The 27,384-nt window shown below is 36.1% G+C and overlaps 1 protein-coding gene across 2 annotated transcripts in view; it reads right to left on the bottom strand.

The window, feature by feature from the left end:
* Positions 1-2,524: 2,524 nt before the first annotated feature.
* SOX5 (SRY-box transcription factor 5) overlaps positions 2,525-27,384 on the bottom strand; it is a 401,370-nt gene continuing 376,510 nt past the window's right edge. For both annotated transcript variants that reach the window (XM_032646908.1, XM_032646909.1), the window contains exons 12-15: positions 17,646-17,754; positions 14,871-15,044; positions 9,135-9,351; positions 2,525-7,529 (exon numbers count right to left, since the gene is read on the bottom strand). In XM_032646908.1, coding sequence (XP_032502799.1) covers positions 7,226-7,529; positions 9,135-9,351; positions 14,871-15,044; positions 17,646-17,754 — 804 coding nt within the window. In that variant the 3' untranslated portion in view covers positions 2,525-7,225. The remainder of the gene's footprint in view (positions 7,530-9,134; positions 9,352-14,870; positions 15,045-17,645; positions 17,755-27,384) is intronic.

Here is a 27,384-nt window from a genome sequence, read left to right as displayed (position 1 = left end):
TGCTTTTAAATTGAATCAGTGGAGACATTAATGATAAAACAACTTTCATTCTTTTGGTTATATTTTGAATACCAACAAAGTACCATTCCACACCATATTCACTTGTATATTTAGAAAATGGTAATACTAGGGAGAGTAAAATCTCACGTATCTGGACCTAGTTGCAAAACGATGAAATACTGTGATCAGAGCTGAACTGGTTCATTCTTGGTGGTAAAAAATATTGGGTTGGCCAAAAAGTTCGTTCGGGTTTTTCTGTAACACCCAAACGGACTTTCTGGCCAACCCAATAGTTTTGCTAAGCAAATTGGTAGAACAAACTAATTGCAGAACAGATGTTTAGCCTGTTTAATAAAATGTAACTATTTTTAAGAACTTTTAACGATACTATTGCATATGCTTTACATACTAATTACAATGCTTACTTATAAAACAGTCCGTCTCAGCTAGTTATTAGGTTGCTTTAGAAACTCAAGAAAAATAAATTGGATATTTTTCATAAATATTCTTTAACTTAGATATTGAACTAATTCATGCTTACCTTCACCCCCATAGCTATAATTGAGGTTTTGATGATGATGTCAAGTTATAAGTAGGGATAACTTCTGAACTTTAAAATTTGGTAAGAATGACAGTATCTTGATTTTTTTTTTCAGTATCTTGATTTTGTTTTTCAGTATCTTGATTTTGTTTTTCAGTATCTTGATTTTTTAAAAAACACATATGTGAACTTCCTCAAACACCAATTTCTAAAATTGTCAGAATTGAGATTAAAAAAAAAAAAAAAAGAATGGATTTCTTTTCACTATTGCCAGAATTTTTCTGGTTGTTCAAGGCATTGTCAGTAAGAAAACAATCTACTATTGCATGCTAGTCCTAAATATTCCGTAAGAAACTAAAAAACACAAAGGCCAAGAAAAGAATGTTTCTATAATACAGTGTGACAGGACAAAACAAAGAATTTTACTTGGTAGGAAGGAGACCAAAGGTGGGATTTTGCACCTTGGGTGAGCCAAGCTTTCGTAAGCAGACAAGATTTCCCCATCTACATATACTTAACATACTCCGATGATGCTGCTTCCTGAAGAAACAGGATGAGACTGGGACCACTGTAGCTGTAGGTGGTCTACTAAAAACACTACATGGAATGATCATTTCTCCACTTCTACAATGGATATTTTCCTTTCTAAAGCACCTCAATTTTTTGGCAAACATTAAGTGGGTATAGCTTTGTGTGTTTCAGTTGTATTTTCGGTGTCCGACTGGTCTGGAGTCTCTGAAGTCTACTACTTTGCTATGATGAACAAAAGGAGAAGCAGAGAAACAAGGATAACATGTGCACATGTTCCGGTGGATCAAATGCCCTCAAAAACAATCTATGAAGGGACAGATTGAGAGCTCTTTCTAGCCTCAAACTCTTGATGAATCACTGACCCTCAGCTTCACAGAGGTTTTTATAGAGGCCTAAGGTTAAAGTATGGTAGGCGATAGCATCTGCAGAATGTGACATGCACAAAAGGTAGATAAAAGAGGAAAATAGCCCCACCTCTTGGTTGTTTTGAAACACTAGGGCATGCAGAATAATTATTTGGAGCTGGTTAATAGCAACAGCTTTATCCTTGTCCCTAGAGATTCTGATTCACGACATCTGGAGTCTGGCCTAAGAATCTACATTTTTAACAGTTAATTCTAAAGCAGGTAGCCCATGGACCAGACACTGTAAACTACTGATACTTCTGTGAAGGCTTACAATGGGCAATGTGCTAGTAGAACATACCTTCTTTATATACTTACTTCATATTCATTTGAACCAGATGTTATGTAACCCAGTTTCTTGATACTTATTTAAAACCACCCAATTAAACAACCAACCAACCAACCAACCAAAAACCCTTATGGGAAATGATTACACATAAAACTATCAAGATAGAAATACATATTACGGTGGAAGAGACAAGCAAAAATGGCCACTGGAAGGAAAGGAGCCTTCCTGATTTAACATTTGCTTAAAAAGCTGAAGGTAGAATCCAGTGGTTAAACGTCAGAATGTTAAACAATTTAGAAATATCCATTATTGTAAATTAGATACCAGTAAAGTGAAAATTATTTATAGTTCTTACTTTCATAATCTGAAATTTAGAATTTATGTACCAACAATAGACTGAAATTCAATTCTAAAGTGTAGAAACCCTGCCCCAATGACAGTGTCAAGCTTGGGAAAAATGACATTAAGGGTGCTTCAGGCTGCAGGATTTTTAAGTGTTATTAGCTTCAATTACATACAAGAAGGATAACTTTTGACATTACAGTGAAGCTCTCTGATGAGATGCATTATAAAGAGGCCTTCTTGAATGTCCACCTCTAAGATCTAAACCCTTAGTTCTCAGTTCAAAGTCAACTTCAGGAAGTGAGGTTATCTATATGGGAAACAAAATTAAATTATTTTTCATACTTTTGCTCTTTTTATAAGGAAACTAATGATTAAACCGCCATAACAAGAATTGTGAAAAGAAACACAGTATAATAGGTAAAGAACACATTTGCTGTTTTTATTGGTGCCTTGCATGGCAGTAATACTGAAAAAAGAGAATGCAAAAACAAAAAACAAAAACAAAAACAAACAGGTTGGTGGCAACCCACATCTTTTTTTTTAAGAGTACATAAACTCCTGTTTTATTTTTATTGTGGCATGAATGATAACATAAAACCAAAAACATGAAAATATACAACTTATATTACACTATGTGTTATGAACAAAATATAAATCTATAACTCTATGTTATATTTACATAATTATTTATTTTATTAAATTTCAAGTGAGATGGTAGGTTGCACATACTTTGTTTTAAGCTCCAGGCATTTGATTGTCTCTTTTCTACTTTTTCCCATTTTTACTCATAAAATCCAAAACATTAGGACTAAGAGCTTTAGAGCCAGTGGAGCTGTATAAATACTGTTTTAATGAACCAGTGACAGAAACACTGGGGAGGACAGGAATCAATCAGTAGAAAACCCAACATCATCTTCAACCTGGGAAATTGATCGTTATAGGAAACTTTAAAATTAAATACTGTAAAAGCCTGTCTAAAAGAAAACCTATACCCTATAAGACAAAAGAGATCTCTGAACCACTTTAAGTGGGCTTCATATCTTTCCTTGCAGACCCCATAATTTTTATTTTACTATTAACTTGATAGACAAATATTTTATAAACCTGTTTGTAAATATACAGTTGTTTATTACAATTCAAATAATTTACCCATTAGAATGAATGAAAACATAATGATTTTTGATGTTTTAAATGTGATATAAGAAGTTTCTTCTGGGAACAGTAACATCTTCTGGATTAAGAAAATATCTGAAATTGGACCATAAAATATTTAAAGATAATTTTCTTTAAATGAATTAAGGTAAAAAGTCTACTCCAAAATCAAACCTATGAAATAACTTCATCAAAGAAATTCTTTTATATTTGTTCCTTATAAGAGGATTTGGTTTCAATAATGATTATGTTCTTTGGGAGGGATTTTATACATGGTTAACTCTTAACTGTAGATGCCAAATAAATGTTAAACATCGACTTAACTAATTTAGGTATAAGTGGACTGAAGAACAGTTTTGTTATTTTATACAATTGTGACTAGACAAATTCTTAGTAACTTATATATGAACTTTATCCTATTTTCTCCAGTGATGCTCTTAGATTCATATTAAAACATGACTGTTTTTAGAAGAACTGATTACAACAGCCATAAAAAAACAGAATTCTGGCAAGATTATCCCTCAGTACTAGGGTTAGCGTGTGTGCCTGTGGTTTGTGTGTTTGTGTGTGTGTGTGTGTGAGAGAGAGAGAGAGAGAGAGAGAGCAAGTAATGTGAAATGTGAACAGGTAGGTAGGAAAGGGGAGAGAAGGGAGACTTTATGTTCATTTGAGTTTGATCTTACTCTCATTTCCTCTCGCTTATCTTTTTTGGTCATCATGGGGCACAGAAAAAGAATACAAGGTTTTAGGATCCTTTACAAAAATGATAAACCAATCAAATGCCAGAAGGCAATGTGCTAACCCAGTAGGCTGCCATTCATAGCACCTTTTATCAAATGACTTCAAAGCACTTTAAACATTAATATGATTTTTTTGTTTGTTTTCTTTTGGGGAAAATTAAGGCAAAACAATTGTGACCCCCAGTGAATCAGACATCAGAACAAGAGAACATAATGCAAGGCTATGGACTCGCTTTTGTTTCAATCCATGCACAGTTTTGTCTCTCTGACATAAATCTAACTAAGTAAAACTAACTTCTGAATTTCAGCCGTTAAAGGTCACCATTAACAATTTCATTTTCCCCTTCAAATAAAACAAGTAAAAAACAAACAAAAAGACCAAACAGAAGTGTTTTGTCAATTCACTGGTAAGTGTGTTAGAATTTGTGTCAGCCATGAATGCCCTCAGTGGCATCTACCTGGAGCTAAAACAAAGTATTCTTGTAGCCCAAAGTCATGAAATGAAAACAAAGCATCTTTATAACATGGTGGAAAATAAGTGTCCAGCAAACGTGAGAGGTGAACCCACATAAGTCAGAAAGAATTTGTTAACAAAGACAGAACAAATTTTTAAAAATCTGTTTTCACATTTTACATAATAACGGTATAAAAACAAGTGTCCATTTTTTTATCCAGAGTGCTTAAAAACAAAACAAACAAAAACAAAAGAGAAATTGTCTGTAGATGACTGTGGCAATTAAATAACTAAAATGAGTGATGAGAGCCTAAGTTAACTGAGATTGAATACGACCCTCCCATTAATTCACTTGTAGGTATTAAACACCGGAACGTGACATTTGTTGGGGCCAAACTTTTAAAAAGGAGAAAATTTATGGAAGGATAAATGAAACTGCGTGAGTGAATGTGTTTGTGTGTGTGTGTGTGTGTGCATATATATATGTATGTATACATATATATATATACATGTTGGAGATGGAAATTTGTTTTAAATATCTAACAACTTATTGGCTGTACTTCCAAATCAGAGGAGAATAAAATAGAAAGGGAGAAATAAATTATGCATAACTTACTAATCTGGGAACAGCTGACCATTATTATTATTATTACTATTATTATTATTATTTTATCATCATCATCATCATTATTACAACACTAGCAAAAAGAGGCAGTTCAAATGAAAATACAGTCATCAAAAACAAACAGAAAAACAAACAAAGCAAAGTCTCTGACATGCAGGATATGATTAGCTCCTCCAAGCAAAACCCCAGAGCAAGTCTTTTGAGAGAGAGAAAAATAAAAAGGATTTTTTTCTTATGTATATGTAAAAATCAAACTTTAGGGTCAGGTTTGGGGAGGGTGGGATAGGAAAATGATGACTGGAGTGAAAACCATAGCACATCCAAGCTACTGGTTGGAGTATTTACCGTCTGATGGTTCAGCACAGACAACACTAATTCAGTTTAAATGATTTCCCACTTATTTGGACAAGCCCTACGACTGCCTTGGCACTTGGCTGGCAAAGTCTAAGCAGCCCCGTCACCATCAGCTGTTGCTCTATGCACACACTCTGCTGGAATCAGAAACTGGACTTCAGTGGATTCATCTTACAGCAAGAGTAGAGCAGTGGCAAGGGTTGCTGGGCTCAGCCAGGCTCCCTCTTGTTGGGCTGTGACAACTTTTAATCAAGTCCTGCCTTTTACGGCATGAAATGCACATGGCCCACAATTCTGAAATGCAAATGGCCTCCACCTCATTTCATGGAGGGATGAAAAATACCTTATAAAATCATCAGTTCCATTTCCTGATCAGGAAAGGATGGAATGTTGAAGAAATAAGCTAATTCTATATTTCTAGAATATGGGCAAACATATTCAAGGGAAACTGATTGTTTTGCTTGAAGTTATCAACAGGAAAAACAAACAGAAATCATTAGGTAGGAAATGTTAGTGGAACCATCTGACCAGGGAGAAGGAACATCTGGGAACAGTTTGCTTCCCTGTTATACACACACCCCTCTATTACACAGGGCCACCTGATCCACCCAATAATAATCATATTAGAAGTTTAAAAATATAATTTCTGAGCCCTATATTGGTTAAGTTGTCATTTGAAGTGCAAAGTCAAGGTCACGGCTGCTTCCAGACCAGTCACTTAGAAGGATGTGGGATTTCATCCCCAGATGTGGGTTTAACTCACAACGGTCCAACATTATTCCAATTAGTACCATAATCACACACATACATACACACAAAAATCCAAGATCAGAAAATATTTTTTTCTCTAAATTTCTTATGTCTCTCTCTCTCTCTTTTCACCTGAGAACAGCACCTACAGTTTCCATTTAAAAACAAAAAGTCAAATCTCACCAGCTGCTGGTATTTCAGGTTTTTCAAGGGATTGTCTAAGATATAACACTGTCCTAATTTAAGAAGGAACAGGAAAAAGGAAAGGGAAAAAAAGCAACTGGGTCAATACTTCAGTACAAATCTGGCACTTGCTCAAAGATGTAGTGTGGTGTGCAACAGATAAGAAAGTCCTCTAAAGAAAATGATTGCTTATTTTGTGGTGGATAGCAAGGAAGTTAAAAACAGGCTCTTTATCCCTCTTCCCCCCCATGCACAGACTCCCATCTTTAAAGTATAGAGATGGAGAAGGTGGAGAGAAGTAAAGAGAAATTCATCTTTCTTTTTTTTTCTGTCAGGTGCATTACCGAAAACAAAAACAAAAACAAAAACAAAAACAACGAAAGGAAAGAAAGAAAAGGAAAAAAAACCCAGAAACCCCAAAAAACAAAACTTATTTCTTTTTAAAAACTGTAGCACAAAACAACAAAACACATTCACAAGCCACTTGTTGGCACTGTGTACCTGAGTGAGAATTTCTAGAACATTGTAGAACAAACAGCCATAAAGTTTATTAAAAAAAAAAGTTGACGGGTAAGACTTCAGTGCTTGGATGTAGCAGCTGAATTACTGGCATTATTTTACCCATAGCTTATTTCAATCTCTTGTTGTTGATATTGTTGTTTGCTTGTTGTATTTTTATTTCCTTTCCAAGCCTTTTGAGGCTGAGGTCTATTAGTCAGCTGATGTCCCAACTATTTAAGACTAACAGTTAAAGTAACAGTCAGTGTATGAGAAAGTTAATGTGCTTGGCCACTGGTAAGGATGAACCAGCTAGGGCTTCTTTAAGTCCTAAGGTCACAACAATCTTTTGACCCTTATCAGTTGGCTTGTCCTGCAATATGGTTTTCACTGTCACTCCCATAATCTACATCTGGATCATCCTCTTCCTCCTCGTACTCATCATAAATTTCTCCGTTGATGTCCTCAGCCTGGATCTCTTCTTTGATATGTGGCTCCTCTCCTTTCACGCCGTAAGTGCTCTGGATAACAGGCATCCCAGGCTCCGGGCTGCTGGACACGCTTGAGTGCTCTGAGGGCAGATGAGGGGAGGGCATTCCAGCCATGGCGATGGCTCCAGGGTACACGACACCAGCAGTGGCGATGGGGATCTGTGCTTGTTGCCTGTTGGAGAGGAATTCCCAAAAAGAGACCGTGGGTGAGTGGACAGTTGGATGCAGGCCTTACTTACTCTATAATTAATTTGCTCAAGTTGTCCAACTCGAAGGTCATGATTTTCACCCTGTTGCCCGGCATTTCGGAGACTGTATCCTACTTTGATCCCAATACCTTACTTCTATGTGGTGCTTTATAGATTACAAGGCATTTGCACGTGTTACCCATTTGATGCTTAAAGTGACTGCTACTTTTCTACTTTATGAAAAGAAGCTGAGGGACAGAAGGATTAAGCAGAACTCAAGTCCCTGAGCCCGAGTTAATTTTTCCTTCACTACAACATGTCGAAACAGTTTTTAAAAGAATTAAACCTAAAGATAATTCAATTTTAATGGAAAAACCCTAAAGTCTTAGAGCTCTCAAAATAAAACTTTACTGCCCAGAGCTCACCAGAACCGAACATGGTCCACCTCATCCCTGAAATAGTTTTCAGTGGGGGTAGGAAGTAGGGCTGGCCTCATGGGTGGACCACCTCTGCAGCTGTACAGGACCCGGGGCTTAGACAGGTCCTATGCTTGGTTTAAAGTTCTGTTGTCACAATCCTGAAATTCTTAAAAAACCTTTTAACAGGGACCCCACATTTCCATTTTACACTGGGCTCCACAGATATATTCTGTAGCTGGTCCGAGTACGAAGGGATTAATAGACGATGTTCATTTATGCCTTCTTTCATTCATTTGTCTGTTTACGATTTCCCCAAGGAGCGCTGGGTCTCATGCTCAGCGTGGAGAAGAGTACTGCACTGGGATATAAATCACAGACCCTTTGGACGAAGCAAGCAGCTGCTTTCAGGGGAGTGGAAGGGATAGGGCAGATTAGAAAAGTTTTGTGGTTTTTTTTAAAGTATCCTCTGGCCATTTTCAGAACAGTACTTATTATTCTAAGAAGCTCTCAGGATCTTATTTACTGTTCCAGATATGAACTTTATTTCTGTGCTTTTTGATAAAGTTATGCAGAAACAATGTGGTTGCAGGCCTTTGCCACAGGAAGAAGGGTAAGACATACCGAGAGAGGCATCCTTAATTCAGAAGGAAACTTTCCCATCACAGCTTGTTCTACCCTGAAGAGAATCCCTACTTTGTGTGATCTTGTAAGGCCACACGTGTGCCTTGAGAGCCCAGAGACTCTGCTATATTCAGAAACAAGTCTTTCTTTCGGAATCAGTTTTATGTTGTATTATCTCAGCTAAGTTGTTAGCTGCTGTGGAATTTACACTGTGAGGCCTTGGAATGAATGAAAACCAGCAAGAAAAAGAACCAGGAAGACTTCTATGTTTTTAAAAGCAAACTTCAAAATTCTTTACTCTCCGATATTTTATTTTCAAACCAGCCATTAAGAAAACTCCTGAATCAGAGCCATTGTTCTAGGAGCCTGGAATGAATTCACATGAAGTCTTCTTTCTCAGGATTATAAGGGGACAGCTTAGTCTCTGAAAATACACTGTGCTCAGGTGCTTTCTCAAAATGCTGCTTTGCAACTAAACAAATACATCGCACATCCCATTAAGTGTAACAGGAAATGTCCTCTATGGGAAAATGACCGGAAGGCCCTTACCCAACGTTGAAGTATTGCCGCATTTCCTGCCGCCTGTTCCGCATGATTGCCTTGTATTCCCCGATGCGCAGCTTTTTGCCATCCACCAGGCAGGTGCGCTTCGGCCTGGGCTTGTATTTGTAGTCAGGGTACTTCTCCAGGTGCTGCTTGCTGAGACGGGCTTGCTCCTCATAATATGGCTGTTTCTCTAGGTTTGTCATAGCTTTCCAGCGAGATCCTATGAGGGAAAAAAACGTCACAATTCCCATTTGCACAGCGGCTGAGGGTCCTAAAAAGGTATAACTGAGAACACGAAAATCTAAAGTAAAAATGTTGGCCAAATCCCAGAAATACATAAAAAGGTTATGATTAGTGAGCTCTGACTCGAGAGGTGAGATGCCACAAGAACAGAAGTGTTGGTGGCAGTGTCCTCAAAGACTGTGCACCCAGAGATACAAACACTATGCAATATTTTTCTTCTGGTTTCAATGAACAATTTAGCCAAACTTGTACCTTATGTACTTAAAAGCTCATAGATGATTTAATGGAAATATCTTTCATTTCTACATTAGACCATGATGTAATTCAACTGTGAACTGAAAAGTTATTCAAAAATGCATTACATAGTTTGAATCTGAGGGTAATTATCTAGCTACTGAGTACTGTTATGCAGGGTACATTACTTACTACAAAGGTTTCTAACGTATGGTACGTGTAATTCTCATCCTCCCCCAAATGTTTAAATATGCTTATGTGATTAGTTAAAAATTTATTTCATTAAAATTCTAATTCTAAAAAATACATTAATGAACATGCACTGGGTAACTACTGTGTGCTAGATACCGTACTAAAACCTTTACATAAGTTGTTTCATTTTTACCTTTCACCATAATCTCGTAAGCAGACAACATTTATACCTATTTCTAAAGATTAAAAAATTGAAGTTCAAATAGATGAAGTGACTTACCCAAGGTCACACAACTATTAAATTGTGGATCACTGACTCAAACTTAGTCAGAATTGAAATTGAAATTGTGGTACAACATGTATCCTTACATACCTATACCCATCTACTATATAGGATCTAGCAGAAATCAAAACTCACAATAATAAGTATGTGTTCAGTAATATTTTTCTCTTAATAAATCACTTTCGATAATATATAAAAATGTCACTTCCTGTGATAGAGTATGCATTATTTATGTTAGCCCAAATTGGTTTTCCCTTTCTTTTCACTTTTAATTTTGGTTTGGATTCAAGTAGGATTGCAAAAAAACAACTATTGGAAGCTTAATTTAAACTAGTTTATGCTTATTCTCAATATAGATGTGATTTAAAGCTTTGATTCTATCAGTATGGCTATGTGCAGTAGTAACAGAAGTACTAGTAGTAGTAGTAATGTTTATTTTTTTATTAAGAATGTGAGAAAAATCTATTTGCAGATGTTTATCTGCAAGTACTCAGCTCAACTCTACCCAAATGCACAAAGACCAAAACAACTGGAATTAGGAGATCCCTAGCAAATATGTACTGGCACTGCTGCCTTTACCTAAGCAAGATCGTAAACCTTTTGAATGAATTCATTACTTAGCCATAACTCCACATCTCAAATGCAAATAGCTCACTAACGAATAGTACTTTCCTACAAATGTACAGAATTCCTCAATATGGGCTGTTATATTTATTAAACGAATGCAGAGAAAGGGACAACATCTCTTCCCTTAGAATTCTTTCCTATTGGAACAGATGTTGCCTGGGTGGGTATATCCACGTAGGTGTTACAAAGATTTATAAACAGATTTTTTCCAATCTAGACAGCCAATATGATTTCATTATATTTACAAGAGAAACTCAGGTTACAGTTCAAATAATAACAATTTTTCTACTCCTTTCTCAAACTTGTATTTAAATACAGTGTCCAACATTTAGTTAGCTGGTCAGGCCGTATCATTTGTAGGTACAATCTCAAACTCTTTATTATTCAACATTATTTTCTAGAGGAACTTGAAAATCATTATGTCGTTCTCAGGGCAAATATAAACACAAGTAAACCTATAATACTATTGAACTAGATCAATTCTTCTTGTGGAGTTCCTTATATGTATGTATACCAGAATTTTGACCCTCAGAATAGGAAGTGGAAAAGCGAACTTATCAGAATAACTTACTGAATAATTAAAGAAATCAAACAGTGGATCAAGGATGGTTGACTTGAAATTCACTAACTATGTTTACCACCAAATAAAACAAAGAAACTAGCATTCTCAGTTAGAATAGGAATTGCCAAAGATTCTTCCCTAAGTCTAAATGTTCTATCAGCTCAAAAAAGAATAGTTTTCTCTAAGGAAAGGGAATGATTATGCCTCATAGTAACATGTCTTGGAATGTAAGAGCTATGTTTAGATGTCCTACTACGTGCGTGATGCTGTGTTCATCACCAGATATGCAGCAGTGAGTTGTTACGGTTTCTATCTTCTTGGAGCTTATATTCCAGCCGAGAAGAAATACGTTAAATACGTAATTGCAAAATGTATCATTTTAATTGTGGAAAGTACAGGAAGCTATGAGAACATATGATAAGGAGGTGAGATCAATCTTCTGTAGGTCAGGAAGGCATCGCTGCAAAAATGACTCCTAGAGGGATTGAAAAAAACAAGAGCCGCCTATGGAGGAAGAATAGAATGGTCAAGGCCTTGTAGTGGGAAGGGGGAGTAGAGGAACCTAAAGTTGTTCTGGCTAAAATGCAGAGAAAAAAAGGATAGTAAAAGATGTGTAAATTCTCAAATAAGTTGGCCTCTTAACTGTGGTATGAACTGGAATCAAAATATTTTGAAACTTGATAATATAATTTCTCTGGAAGTATCACTGAATTCTAAGCTATATTGAAAAATATGGCCATATCACTGTTACATGTCTTTTCAAAATTAAGAATTAAGGGCCAATTTGACCCAGTTAATGCTTAAGCTAACTACTCCATTATACGACCCAGCAGAACAGTGGTTCAGTTTGGTGGCAAAGGCAGCTATCATTTTTTAATAATAGTTTTCGAATGGGGACAACCAAATGACAGTTTGGTTTCGGTTTCAATGGCTTTGCAGGTACACCAACCACTGTTTGTAGCTGCAGTGTAACCCCCTGAAACTCACTAGATGAGGATGGGAGGGCAGCATTTTAGATACCTTCAAAAGAGATGAAAACATCTCCTTGACTTGGGTGTGGCTGGCTGCTCACCCTGGACCATGTACAGGGAGTAAAAGTTCCCTGCTGTTTTCAAAAGATGAGCCTTCAACGATGAAAAAAGAATTAAGTACATTCAGATATTCCTCCTGATGATAAAAAAGAAGATTCAATCGAAAATATTTGATGTTCAAAATGAGAAAAAAAAATCAGCCTTGAAAGTACTCTTTTCCTTTCTAAGCCTGGCAACACAATAAAAATGAAGAGTTTGAGCTGGGCAACAGTGTCATCTCCATGGGGTCTGTAATGAGTTTGCACATTTTACTCTAACTACTGTATACCTAATCAGAAAAAGATGTCCCCCGTCCCCTGATCTAGAGCCAAACGGTAAAAGGTGATTCCTTATGTTAACAATTTCAGCAGAATGGCTTATTAAAACCAGATTTTAGGGTATTATAAAATGCTTAGAAGCCCTTTAAAATGTCAACTAGGATCTCCAGAGACTACGTAAAATGTCAACCCAGCTCAAGCGCCTGTTTTAAGCAGAATGAATTAGCGGCATGCTGTCGGAGGCTGTTATCCAAAACAATTAGTAAAAGGGAAAACATCAAGCTTTCTTTGTACTTTTATATGAAATGAGCCATTTAGAATGATCTTGTGCATATTCGAAGATCACTCATTTATTTGACGCTATGACTAAATATTGAGGGGCAAGACACCTCGGTGGGGTTTTTCTTTCCTGCTATATCTTTAATTAATATAATTTCATTGAAAAATCGTAAGCTAGGCAGCATTCTCTTTCATGCAGCCTATTGTGATACAATCATATAGTCATTCTAATATTCTCTCCTTCAAACCAGAAAGGAATTCTTTTAGCCAGTCATCTCTTTCCCATGAAGGCTTTTGCTCTATTTCCTAAAATATTTCACTGGTATTTCTCTCATACTTAGAGTAAGGTTTTAATCAGTGATTATTATTTTTTTAGTATTCAGACACATAAATGAATGATATAAAGACACGTTAAACAATCTTAGTTTTTAGTGTTTTTTTGACATTTGGGGATTTCTAATTTGATAATAACTGATATATTAAAATATGAAATAAGCTTACATCAAGTATTTTATTCTTTTCTAGAGTTTTTCCAAATGAAACAGATATGGTATTTTTTTAAACGAAAAATTCATATGGAAGGTAGAATGTTTTCAAAAAAAGAAAAATAGATCAGAGATGGTAGAGATGCAAAAAATATGCGTTTTCTTTTGATCAGTTTCAGTTTTTTAATTATATTTGGATATATATTTATACATAAATATTCATACATATTTATGCATAAATATTCATGTTTTCTATGTACACATAAAGCTTCGCATGTTCATATCTTTTGAGATAACCTTCATCTAAAGAGCTCAAAATCATTTAGATGAAAATTGAGACACAAGTTTAAGTAGTTAACGGTTTTTGTTTGTTTTTGTTTCATTACAAATGTACACTGTGGACTGGGAGGCACCCTATTACCATTGTTGAAAATATGGGATCATAAAAACGCATGTACATGTTTAGTAACCACTTTCAGATGATCGGTTCCTTAATGTAAAGAATCAAAAGGCAAACTACATTAGCTGCGTGTAATTCCAAGTGCACTATGGATTTTAACAAAGCTTTAATAACTTCAACAAATTTTGTTACTTATTTGTCAAAGACAAAATGCGCTGACAGAGTTAAGTGTTCTTCTTCTAATTCTTTTATTTAGCTCTTAGAAGTCAGAGAAAATAAAAACTTGCTTAGGTTGTCAAGAACCTGGACACCATGCTCTTGAAGGTAAAGATGATGGTGAGGATGACACTGATGATGGTAATGATGTCAAGAGAACAGCACCAAAGAAATGGCCTCTTCCCTTCCTTCTTTCTGGGACTTAAATTGGTGTATAATAGGTCTCTTTATAATCAGTACTCTTTCCTTTCAACCATCTTTGCTGTGTGCTTCAGTGTCTATGTATGTTGGGTAAATATGTACTTTTGTCATCTGTTAAGCTGAGAGCTGCAATAGCAGGGAAAGTCCCTTTTTAAATGATACTGAAAATACGCGTAAGGATACTAAAAGTAAAAATTAAAAAATGTACACCCAAACGTCTTCTTGTGTCCTGACAATCTAAACTGATTTTCAATTATAGTATTAGAACAGACATCATCTCCACCTCCACCCTCACCCCCATGACATGACGAATTCTATAGTGTTTACAAAGGAAAAGAACAAATAAGGTCAATACCAATACTGAGTGGCTTGTGTGAAAAGAGCTCTTTTTCCTAGTCTTAATACAAATATTTTAAATTTTTGAAGAAGAGGAAATATTACAACAACTAGTGTAGGAACACACATCTAAATCAGAATCTGGGCACAATTTCTTGATAAATGTGGAATGCTTCATGGTCAGAAGAAAAGGCTCAATACGATGTACCTAATTTTTAGATAAGTAGAAAACATGAGCTGCCTGGCTTCCAAACCCAGTCTCTTTCAACAAATGCAGAAAACAAAACTGTACCTGTATTTCATACATCACTTAACCCTTAATACTTTTCTTACCCAGTATCTTGCTGATGTTGGAATTGTGCATGTCAGGAAAGGCCTGAAGGATTTTCCTTCGTTCATCTTTAGCCCACACCATGAAGGCATTCATTGGACGCTTTATGTGGGGTTCATTGCTACCACGCCCCCTGGATTCTCTATAAATTCTTGATTCTGAGACTCCAGCACTTCCTAAAAACAGGGAACATTGCTTCACGTTAGTGTTAAAACCTATGGCAATTCCCTTCCTTGCATTATTGTTTTTCAGTCTATTAAAATATCTGAAAATCAAAAGCACATCAATAATGGTACTTCTAGTTCTTGAGCCAGATGCTTGTTTATGAAGGTTCTGTGATAAGCCTTGAGGTGTCAAATGTTGTTATTTGTATTTTTAAGTCCATTTCTAATATATTTTTCCTTTCTTTCAATGGACTATGGACTGTTTCACCATTTACTTTCAAGAGCACACAAGAAACTTGAATATGTGACCTTTGATACAAATTGGAAAGAGAATAGTTGGGTTAGGTCAACAGGCATGCCGGTACTGTAGAAATATTAGATAGGTCAAAAAGCTTACAAAATTGTGAAACACCAAACTGTTCAGCAGAATGGATGACTACAGGTAAGGATGTGTCTCTGCTACCTGAAGACTGACAGAACATAGCATACTTTTTCTCTCTCTGAGGCTATATAAAAACACTGCTAAATAAATGTTTAAGGTTAAAATACAATATAGATATCTCCTATAATGTGTTTGGCTTTTCTTTGAAATTATGTGCTAATACATGCATGAAATATGCTGATGCAGCAGTGATAGTCTGGTTCCCAAAACATACTTGAAAATGGTAGGAAAAGAACAAACAAATGGTTACATTCTATGGTTTCTTACGAAGTCTACAGTCACATATTTAAGGTGAAAAAAAAAATGTTCATTTCCCTGAATTTTCCCACTAACATCTAAGTTATCCAAAGAGATCCATTGATAATTACATTCCAAACAGCAAAACCCAGGATGGTAAAACATGACCAAGTGTCACACTGGAACCTTGGGGAGCTTCAGGCACTCCTCTAGGCTTTATCTGACTTTGTAGAGTGGCTTCAGCAGATTAAACTGCTTCCAGAGATACTTGAATTTAGGCAAAGAAAGTAAGGAGAAGCAAACCATATAACTCTGGCACTGTGTTCTCCAGGGTCGTCATTACAAAAGATGAAAGAGATATATTCTGTTAGCATGGAAAACTTTCAAATATTTTGGGATTTTTCTAGAGCACTGCTCTTCTTTTCTTCCTTCATCCTCCTTTTCCTTTCTTAATTTGAAGGAACAGGAATCAAACAAAATTACCCAGACTTGAAGACCTCTGTAGCAGCAAACAAAAAACACAGCTTATTTGGAATTTCTTATTATTTCTCTTTCATAGTATGCTCTTTGGTCCGATGAAGATTGGAAAATATTTTCATATGAGCATGACTGAATATAACAAATAACAGCAACAACAATTTCGATGTTTTAATGCTGATTACCGTGGGTATATTTTATCACGCTGACACGACTTCAAATTTATGAAATGTGTTATTACCAGTAATTGTCTTTTTATTGACAAAAATGAGTGCTAATATATGGTGACATCTTCCTAAAATGGGTTTGTAGGCAAAGGATCACTTGCACAGCCGCTTTTTCTTGTTCTTACACCTTACAGCAACATAAGCAATAAAATGAACATTATGTGATTTCATCAAAGCTAAACAAGCTCTCTGTATGTACTTAGGCCAGGTTTATCTTAGCCAAGCAAAGCAGAAAAGAGAAGGAAACATCTGGATACAATAGGCTAGAAAAACACAGACTTTTCTTGGATATCCAGTTCAATAAAATTTGGTCTCGACAGAATTATCTGGTTAAATGCTCAAGTTTGGCTAGCCCCTTGGCTGCTCACTGGTTTGCCCTGGTTCAGTCTTTTTCTGTATGCAGGGAGCTTCTGCCGTGGTAACAAAGTTGAGGACCATGCTCTTGAAATGCATGTATGTCACCTGACACTGGAGAGAGGGTGCCAGTCGGGGCTCAGTGTAAGAGGAAAAGCACTTTCTTCTTTTTCCCTCTTTGCTGTGCTATTAGAACTAGAGCATCAATTTATTTAGTTGTCCCTGTGGATATTTAGAACGTTCAAAGATGATGCAGACAACGGAAGTCTCAAGGCATGTGACGGAAGCATGAGACTGTACCGCTGGAGCTCTAGTTGGGTTACAGAGGGTAGGCAGGGCACCTGACTGTATGGTAGATAGTATAAGAGGGAAAGGGTCCCAGATGCAAGAAACTATCCTGAAAATGTCCTCTGAGCCATGTATTCTGGTCAGGCTTTGACAAATGAAAACTTCAAAATGTGCTTATAGAAAAACATTTTTGAAAAGTTTGTTTCAGGTGTAAGAAATAGGGAAGTGAGAGACAGGGACGATGATGATTGAGAGCATTTGCTTTAGAATCATGCCATCTTGAATCCAAGACCTGCCTTTGGTGCTTACAGCCCTGTAGTCTTGGAAAATATGACTCAAAATTCCTAAGGGCTAATCTCTATATCTGTACGAGTTCTCATCTCACAGGTCGTGCTGGGGAGTAATGAGATGATTTATGCCTAGCACTCAGCAGAGCGTTTGGCAGGTGGGAACCACTCAGTACATGTGAACTCTTACTGTAATGATCAGGTATGAGGTGGCTGTCTTGTACATTTTTTCGTAGTTTTAATTGGTATTAAACAGACACTTCTGCACACTCCTGGAATATATACGAAAAATTTCACAAACCATCAGAATCTCCACTCATATTGAAATCCATCATGGCATGGCTAAATTTTCCTTCTTCATTCTGTTTAACTGCCAGTTGCTGAGTCAGACTCTCCAGTGTTGTTTTTTCCTTTAAAAAAGAAATTTATAATGAGATCTCAATCTGGAAATTATAATTATTCAAAGACATTTTTTTCCTTGGGCTATATATAACGCATTAACTCCTGGAAGGGAGGAGATGCTGATTTATTCACCTTTGCACATTCAGCACGTTATAACTGAGGTAAGTGAAGCCAATGATCAGCGGGATGTTTGAAGGGACTCTGATTCGCAGAATCCCCTACACAGTCTCGGCATTTGGGTTTGCTAAGCCTAAAGGATGGATGCTGGGATCCTTGGAGACAACCTTCCCAAATCACAAAATGTGCACAGAAATTTCATGGAAGCAACCTGTTTTACAACATTTGGAATGCCTGCTTTATTTTTAGCCAGACAGGAAAAGTATAGAAGTGGCATGAGGCCCAGAGAAAGTCTTCCAATAGTCAGGTGACCAAATGATTGAAACATAATTCACAGTAGTGCCCTCGGGTTGCCATCTCCCTAAATGCCATCTGCATTCCTCATGCAAGGGTAATGAAGACGTTTCAATATTCATTGTTAATTGCTTGTCAAGTCTCTGTACATTCAATGTGAGTGCCTGCTACTTGGACCACGATTTGATTTGGATTGCTAAGCCAAAATATTGAGTTGGAGAATTATCTGAGATACAAATATACCAAAATTAGATCTGCAAAGACATCAAGTCATCTGAAAGCATGCAGTGCATGATCTGGATTCGTGGAGAACGTGGCATTACAAAGTAAATTATTTTCAAGAAAAAAATAATGCTTAGTCTATACCACATGAGATTTTAAACTATTTCCAAATTAAGTAATCGGGTGATTGATTTTAAGAACAGAAAAGCATATAATAAAAGGTTTACAACTCTCTCTAGAACTTTCCATCATTGCTCTGAGGATGATGCGGTTCCAAAGCAGCTTTAAGAAAAGCACCTATTGGATTTCCTAAAATCTGCTCATGTTTCTTGGCAATCATGCACCTCATTTTCTGAGGAACACAGTCACGAGTCACACAAATGAATCAGTAGCTGCGGAACAGCTACTGACACAATAAAAAGTTCACAGAGGGCTTCCCTGGTGGCGCAGTGGTTGAGAGTCCGCCTGCCGATGCAGGGGACACGGGTTCGTGCCCCGGTCCGGGAAGATCCCACATGCCGCGGAGCGGCTGGGCCCGTGAGCCATGGCCGCTGAGCCTGCGCGTCTGGAGCCTGTGCTCCGGCAACGGGAGAGGCCACAGCGGTGAGAGGCCCGCGTACGGCAAAAAAAAAAAAAAAGGTTCACAGAAGATAATCAACTATTTAAGATAATTGTATTACAGGTAAAGGACCCAACTAACGTTCCCAACAAGAGCCAACAGGGTACTGAAATTCTTCATACAGTATATACTTTATCTCTACAAAATCTCTGATGGTATTACAACTATACATACTAGATGAAAAATTCTCTTAATTTAGGGGCCTTGGAATCCATGTCTCTGTTCATCAAAGTGTGATATACGATTTAAAAGAAAAAATATTTTAAATTGTCAATCAGTATAAAATACAGTAGAGAAACTGAAAACAAAATAGTTTATACCAACTTTAGTTCTATAAGATTATATAGTACTAAAGTTGAAATAAATTATATATTTAAAAATGTAGAACCTCACCCAATTTTGTTTTGTGTATGAAACTGGCATTTTCATCTGCTTTACATGTGCTACCGTTCTTTTGCTGAGAGAGTCTGCTGTATATATTCAGCTGAGCCCAGGAGCACCAAGGACACCAGCTTAACAGACTGTCTTTATAGTAAATGTAGCTGTTAAAATAGAAGACAGTTACATTAAAAAAAAAAAACCACATTCCATCAACATAATCTGAGAGTCCCCGGGTCAGTAAATACTTTACTGTACTATCTTTGGGGAATGTACTGGGCATGGATCACCTCTCAGGTTTTTATTTAAAAGTGTATGGGGCAAGAATGCTACATATTTTCTATTTTGAAGTAAAGTCTTTCAAGAAGAAACAGCAAAATGAAGGCAGTCGGAGTAGAAAAAATGAAATGTTAAGTGACTCTGAAGATTCTGCATTCAGCTGTATGGATCTTGCACCATCTTACCAAGTAGCTAAAATTAGCAAAGGATGAGCTGGAAAGTCACAAATAGTTTTTACAATAAGTAACCTCTAATCATCTACCTCTAAAGCACAGAGTATAATAAAATGATTCAATTAGCTACCCAAAAGTGGAATTTATGATACTTCTTAAGAGGATGCCAGTAGGAGACAGTGGAAGTAAACACAGTAAGCTGCACTTTTTTTGTGACCTTTTGCATAGTCATTTAAGCTAATTCTCAGTCATGTGAACAGGGTAAATGAGAAGTGATTGGAGGACCTTAAGAAGGTGTGGTGTGCCTTTAATTAAAACACCTTACAGTAGCATGTAAATCAAAATGGTAACACTGCCACAATTTAGAAAGTCTTGCTGACAATAAATTCAGAAGACAGAGGAATTGAGGTAAGGGGTATAGTCATAAAACCCAAATGGTTATATGGTATATATATATATATATATATATATATATATATATATATATACATATATATATATGGTATATATATGGTATATATACCATATATATATATGTATATATATATATTTTTTAATATATATATAAAAAATACAGTGGTTATATAGTAAATAATTAGCTATACAATTCCATATGAATATTGATTCCGTTGTAAAAGTTCATATTTAGTTCTTATGTATATAGGTAGATATAAATCTATGTGTGAATAGGATTCTAGATAATATACTGAACTACCAAAAGAATGAGTTGGATTTAAGAATAGCCTTCAAAAGTTTAAATTCAATCTATTCAGGAATATAGGAGGAAAGTCAGCCAAATGTTATAAAGCACAAATGCTGGTACACTGGGAAGATTCCTTTCATCCTACTACTTCTAATCCCATCCGTTCCTGGCCGTCCCCTTCGCAAAGAGTCCAACTATGCACTGTCATGCCTAAAACTCAACCGTTTCTGATTCTGTACCCTGGGTTAAATATTTCCCTTTCCAAAGCCTCTTTTCAAATGTGTGAATATTACTGAAAAAAGGTGATTCTCAAAGTTCTTATAATTAAATCAATCCTTTCTAAATAGAGACCACTGAAACAAAATGAGGGCAGTAAATGTCAGGTAGGGAGGTGGGAAATGGGAAGATGCTGGAAATAAGAAACACCAAAGAGACTGAGTTTATGGAAATAGAAAAATATGTTGATGGGCAGAGGTGATAATTTTTACTAAACTTACACCCTTAGTTCCAACTGGTTCTGATAAACAGCACATCAGTCAAGAATTTTTAAGAAAAAGACCACCACATGCCCCCAGTCTAAGACCAGTGTTCTTGAACATAAATCCAGTATAGCACTCATACTTTTCTGCCTTCTCAATACTATCCAAACACTGCCCTGAAACTTATAAGATTCATTCATCCTTCTCTCTTCTACTTTTTTCCTATTAGAAATAAAACAAACAAACAAACAAAAAACACACTTAAAGAAATATTGGCCAAAATTCTGAACTGCTCTGAGGAACATCAGAGTATAGGGTGCAAACAGATTAATTACTACAAAGTAGTCAAAATGAAATAGTCCTGAGGATTTACAAATAAGGACCAAACAAGATGACCTGTATGCTTTCTATTGGATAGAAACTAGCTATTGGATAACAACTAGAATTCCTTTGGAAAGATGAGTCCTATCTGGCTAATCAAACCTTACACAACTCTGTAGGTTTACTAAGATCAAGAAGAAACTTAAGGTAAAGTTTGTCTTAACTTGAAAAATTTTCTGATCCTATGTTGACTTGAAGAAACATTCAAGTGAATTATATCTGATCTACAGAAGAAAAGAAAGTTTTAGACAATATAGTTTCTTGGGGTCAAATGAATAACTCTAAAACTCAACATTCATATAACTCTTATTAATGTGTTAATATTCACTTAGGGAATTTGGCAGCTGGTTTTGGGCTCTGCGGCTTATCCAATGACTTGCATAATGGAAAACAGCGCGTGTATTGTTTGCACATGACACCAGACTATGGTGGGAATCAACAAGAAATATCTAAAGAGATGTGGGTAATTAGCTGATTAGAAGTGGTCAGTAAAGATCAGTGCTTTCTAAGCAAACAACGTTCTGAATGGCAAAAGGCTATAGAGATCAGTGGGAAAAGAACATGTTTGAAAATAGAGAAAATAACCCATATAGAAAATAATGGCTTTGGGATCAGGAACATGACATTTTAACCAAACGCTGCCATATATATTAGCTATACTACTTTAGACAAATCAATTAACCTCCCTGAGTTTCAGAACCCTCATTTGTAAAATGGTGCTGTAATATATGACGGATTCCCATTAGTTTAAAAAATGAAAAAGATAGGCTTTGAATATTAGGGAAAAAGTAAACAGGGGAAATGAAAAAGATAAAGATTCTTCCTAAAATATAAGAATTACAGGAATAGTTATTTCAATATGAGTATTAAGTCCTGCTGTGGTTATGATCCTTTATTGTCTACAGCCAGAGTAGTGGACGAATATGCATTAAAAAGGAGAATGTCTGTAACAACTCTAAAAGTTGTTGGGATTTTTTCTTTCCTCTTGCGCATCATCCCTGACAATGTATTTAATCTTTTTTATTTTCCATTTGACTCTCAGGCCTGATGGTTTACAGCCCCATAATATAAGTCTAGTACATATTTAAGTTGAAAAGTTCTCCTATTCCATTACTTCAACTATATAGAAAACAACTAAAACTTCACTGTGTTTGTAAAGGCTCAAAGGCACATTGTTTGTCGATATTTCATAGAGCAGTCAAAACAAAAAAACCACACAAACTGTGCTCTAGAGGAAGTAGATATTTCCTTAGTTACCTAAGCCTAAACTGCATGAGTAGATGGTTCCTCTATTACTCTTGAAATTGGGATTTATATGTGACAAGCTTTGCTCACCATCAGATACACATACACAAAGAAAGAGATGGGCTGTGGATCGGCTATGATAATGGACATCCCTGAAATAAAGCTCACAAAGCTATAAAACACATAAAAAGCACATGCATGAAACGACAGAATAGAGTGTGACTGTCAAATGTTGACTCAGTAACGGTTAAACCCCTTCTGGCTGACCTTTTTTATGATCTCCTTCTATACTAATGACACAGGAAGAAAAAAGAAACAAAAAAGGTTTTTAACCCTCCAATTATGTGACCCTCACAGACCACCAAAGAAGATGAAAGATTATTTATAATGTCATAACGATTTATCGGTTGGAGAATTTTTGCATCAGCTTAAGAAAAACATAAAAAACAATGCATGTGTCTGAGATCCCCTTCAATCTCTTGGTTTCACCCTTGCTTACTGAGATTGTCATTTTCTAAAAAATAAGCATCCACCCACGTAATCTAACTGCACAAATGGGAAAGAAAGCTTTGTTGTAAAAGATTTACAATAAATTATGTACAAGTACACACACACATACACGCATACATTTCCCTCCAACGCCAACAAAAATGCAATCTGAAGAAATCTTTTGCTAATTTTATTCTGGTCAAATGTGAATTTCTCAGCCACTGTGATACTCTGAAATCTAGTATCCTTCAGGAATATTTTTCCATTCATTTTCTCCATCAGAGAATCATATGGATATATGAGCTAAGGGGTTGGAAAGGTCCATAAGTGTCTTGTGGTTTAGTCAACTATAAAAAAAGCCTTATCTAATCCTGACTTTTTTCCCCTTCTAAATTCAGAGATACCCCTAGTGGAGAAAATAATAAATTAGAACCCATAATTTTGTTTCCACAATCTAATTTCCTTTTGTGAACTTTGGTAGCCAGCTTCATGAAATGTTTCTTGAAGTATAATTCTTGCTAAATTTCATAGAAACTTAGTTTCATCAGGCAATCTGGTCAAAGTGAACTGTATTGGCAGATCAAGTTTTGTTAAGAAGTATTACAAAGCTGAAGATAGAATTGTTTTGAAGGAAACACACAGCTTCTATGAATTTAAGTCTTAATCTGGATGAATACATTTCTAAGATAGTAAAATGACTTGTGGATAAAATTGATGAATCCCTATTTATGATTTTTAAAGAACTGATTTTAAAGTGGGAGAAATATTAGGAATTGTACATAAATAACTAATTCTGAGTTTTCATGAATAAAGAGAGAATTTGTGGAACAATGACTTGAGCACTTAATGTATGTTCCAGAAAAGACAGAACTGATTGTTACAGGATTAGTTAAGAGCACTTAGTACAGGATGTGATACAACAAGAAGCTAGTATGGATTCATTAAGAAAAACTATGTTGTAATGGTCTAGTTTCTTTTTCTACAAAAACTGGAATGCAGACCATGGCCATAATGTTTTGGACTTAACTCAGCTTTGGGTTATGTTCCTATCAGTATCCTTGTTGTCTTCATGGAGAAATTGCACAGGACCTTGCAAGAGAGAGCTGAAGAGGAGATCGACAATCTCTGTCTTTAAGTATCTTAAGAATCTCCATGTTTAAAAAGAATCAAGATCTCTTATTTGTGAAAAAGAGAGGATTTGGCCATATGTAGTAAAGAGACAGAATACTGACCAATGGTTGTAAGTTATCAAGTGAAAGAGAACGAACCACTGAAGGAAGAGTTATATAAAAGAGTTGTCTCTCCATTGAGTGGGCTGTCTTAGGATGCAAAAAATTTCACTTCCCTAGAGGTTTTCAAGTATTGGTCATATGACTACCTGCCTGGCAATTCAACATCAGATGATATGTTGAATTAAAGGCCCTTTACATTTTCTTTCAATTCTACGTTCCACTTGACTGGAGTTGCTCAAACAAAACAAAAATATTTTGACAAATGTATACAGCTATACATGTTTCTCTATCCATGATGATAGTTTCCTCAGAAGCTGTTAATTATGTTTCAAAATGTAAAGGTACTCCATTTATAATTGAGAATTCTATCATCATTTTCTTAAATTCAAGGAAGATATTTCAAATTATGAAACAAAAACCAAAAATATGATTATTGAAATACATTTTGTGAAGGGACTGTCCAATAATACTCAGATTTACAGATTCTAAGTGCATTGTGAAACACGCAGTCATATGTCCAAATTCAACATGACTGCCGTAGAGAGGAAGAAGTCATTGAGTGTGTGGGGTAATGAACCAAAGAGCCACTCAAAGGAATCCGTAGGAAAGAAATCATTCACAAAGAGGGTACACATGAATAATATCATGGTAAAATATTGGTCCTTGCTTACTTGTTCCAGGGGTGCTTATGGTCTGTACATGTGGAAGAGGGAAGGCAGGAGAGGAAAAAACTAAGACCTGAGTTTTCAAGTGTCTGTATATGTGTTCAGCATTCAGCCAAAGTCTAAAAAAATGACTTTATTTCAAACCAGGGCAGATACAGATACTGTGCGCACCAAGTCAAATCAGAAGGCTTAATGTGAGAAAAACAGGAGGCCAACAAAGTAAAATAATAGAATTCACAACCTACACAGGGTGTCCGGTAGGTGGGAGGGCTGCACAGATGTAAACACACAACTGGAATGTTGTCTGATGATAACTGTTCTATAAACAATGGGTCACTCAGTTAGTGAGCTACAGAAACGTATAGACCTTTTCTCTTTTAATTTTTCCTTTTCGTAGAATAAAAGCTGTAAAACTGTACGTATTCTTATAAATGCAGCCTCAGTAGCCAGTAGTTACCTCAGTTAAATAAATATAATTGGACTGTTTTAAAGAGAAATGGTTTGGTTCCGAAATGCTGGGTCTGACAAATAGAAAGAGGCACAGCGGGGTTAGAGTTCGCTTTTCAATCATCCATGGTAGTTTTAGGGGAGAAAATTTAGAGTAGAATAGATATTTAAAATCCCATTTTAATGAACAGCTAAAACTTCACATGTTTTAGGAGAGCTGCTATGAGAAGCAAAATAAAGAAGATGGAACATATTCTTTCTGTTTCCCGGCTCATTCTCTAATGAAGGGGGCTGGTGCGTGGTGAAGAAAGGAAGACCTAGAAAGGGAGCAGAAACAGGAAAAACAAAGAGTTGGAAAAAAGATACACAAATGATGGAGATGCTGATTGATTAAAGGATTTGTGTGTGTGTGTGTGATAAATCCTCAAAAATGTACTAAATGATACACATGGCCAACGCTGGGGTACGATCTAATCAAACAGGCACTGAGTTACTTTCTTGAACATCTTCGGCATGGCCCATTAGAAAAGAGACTGAAATTTGAACAAGAGGACCTGGGTTTAAAAACTGATCTACCACTCGAATTCCTATAATAATGTCATACCTCAAGGTTTTAATTTTTTTTTTTTTTTTTTTTTTTTTTTTTTTTTTGCTGTGCGCGGGCCTCTCACTGCTGTGGCCTCTCCCGTTGTGGAGCACAGGCTCCGGACGCACAAGCCCAGCGGGCATGGCTCACGGGCCCAGCCGCTCCGCGGCATGTGGGATCCTCCCGGACCGGGGCACGAACCCGTGTCCCCTGCATCGGCAGGCGGACTCCCAACCACTGCGCCACCAGGGAAGCCCCAAGGTTTTAATTTTTAAAACAAAGACTGAAATTTGAACAAGAGGACCTGGGTTTAAAAACTGATCTACCACTCGAATTCCTATAATAATGTCATACCTCAAGGTTTTTATTTTTAAAACGAAGATATGAAGACTTTTCTGCTTATAATACTGTACAGAACTGAAATTTGATGTGAAAGCAGTTGAAAAAGGTAAGATACAAACTAGATATCAATAGCTATTATTACTACTATTTTTACTCCTATACTCATAAACAAGTGTTTCTCATTTGTAAAAGAGAAAAGGTATAAGTGGAAAGACTCAATGAGGCCCTCTGAAGTAAATGTTAAATTCAGAATATTTTCCTCATAATTTTAAATCCATATTGTTAAAGTCACTTGCAATAAATGACAATAGAGAATACAATATATCTACTAGGTACGAGGATAATTGAAAAACAAATGGCTCTTTGATTATTTCAGTGCCTTAATGTTTAAGTGTCTTGAAGACAGCTATTTGATCTTGGGGATGAAGAAGGGAGCAAGGGAGAAGGGAAGGAAAGATCATTCTTAGTAGACCAGGTTTTCAAAAATAACACTTCTGGTCCAACAACAAAAGTGATTCTTATTTTACTTACAGAAAATTTGAAAAAATCAGGAATGTGGGGACATGTAAATTTCCAACCCCATCACCTTGGCAAAATGATTGTTTATTCTTCTTCTAGTCTTTTATCTATGTACCATGGAAATGTACTTTAAAAATATCTAGATCATTCTCCATACGGTGTTTTCAAACTCGTTTTTTTTCAGGAATACTATTGTGAGCCTATCCTCATATCTTTAAATGAACAGACAATTTCAATCATCAGAGAGGCCTGTGGGTGTCTATCTGAAAGCCCAATTTGGCATGCCCTGTGTGTCTCATTTTATTGGACCATCCTGCACTAACCCCTCTACCAGAATGATGTAAAGAACACAAGACTCTCTGTTTGAAAACATGCACAGCTTTTCTAGGCTTGAAAATTAAACCATAAAAAGTTTACTGGAAAAAAAAAAACCCTTTAAAAAGCTCCTTAAAAACTCACACCATAATT

This window comes from Phocoena sinus, chromosome 10 (genome assembly GCF_008692025.1).
Source record: "Phocoena sinus isolate mPhoSin1 chromosome 10, mPhoSin1.pri, whole genome shotgun sequence".
Lineage (NCBI taxonomy): Eukaryota > Metazoa > Chordata > Mammalia > Artiodactyla > Phocoenidae > Phocoena > Phocoena sinus.
The sequence above is the reverse complement of the archived record's forward strand: the minus strand, read 5'-3'. Positions and strand labels throughout refer to the sequence as shown.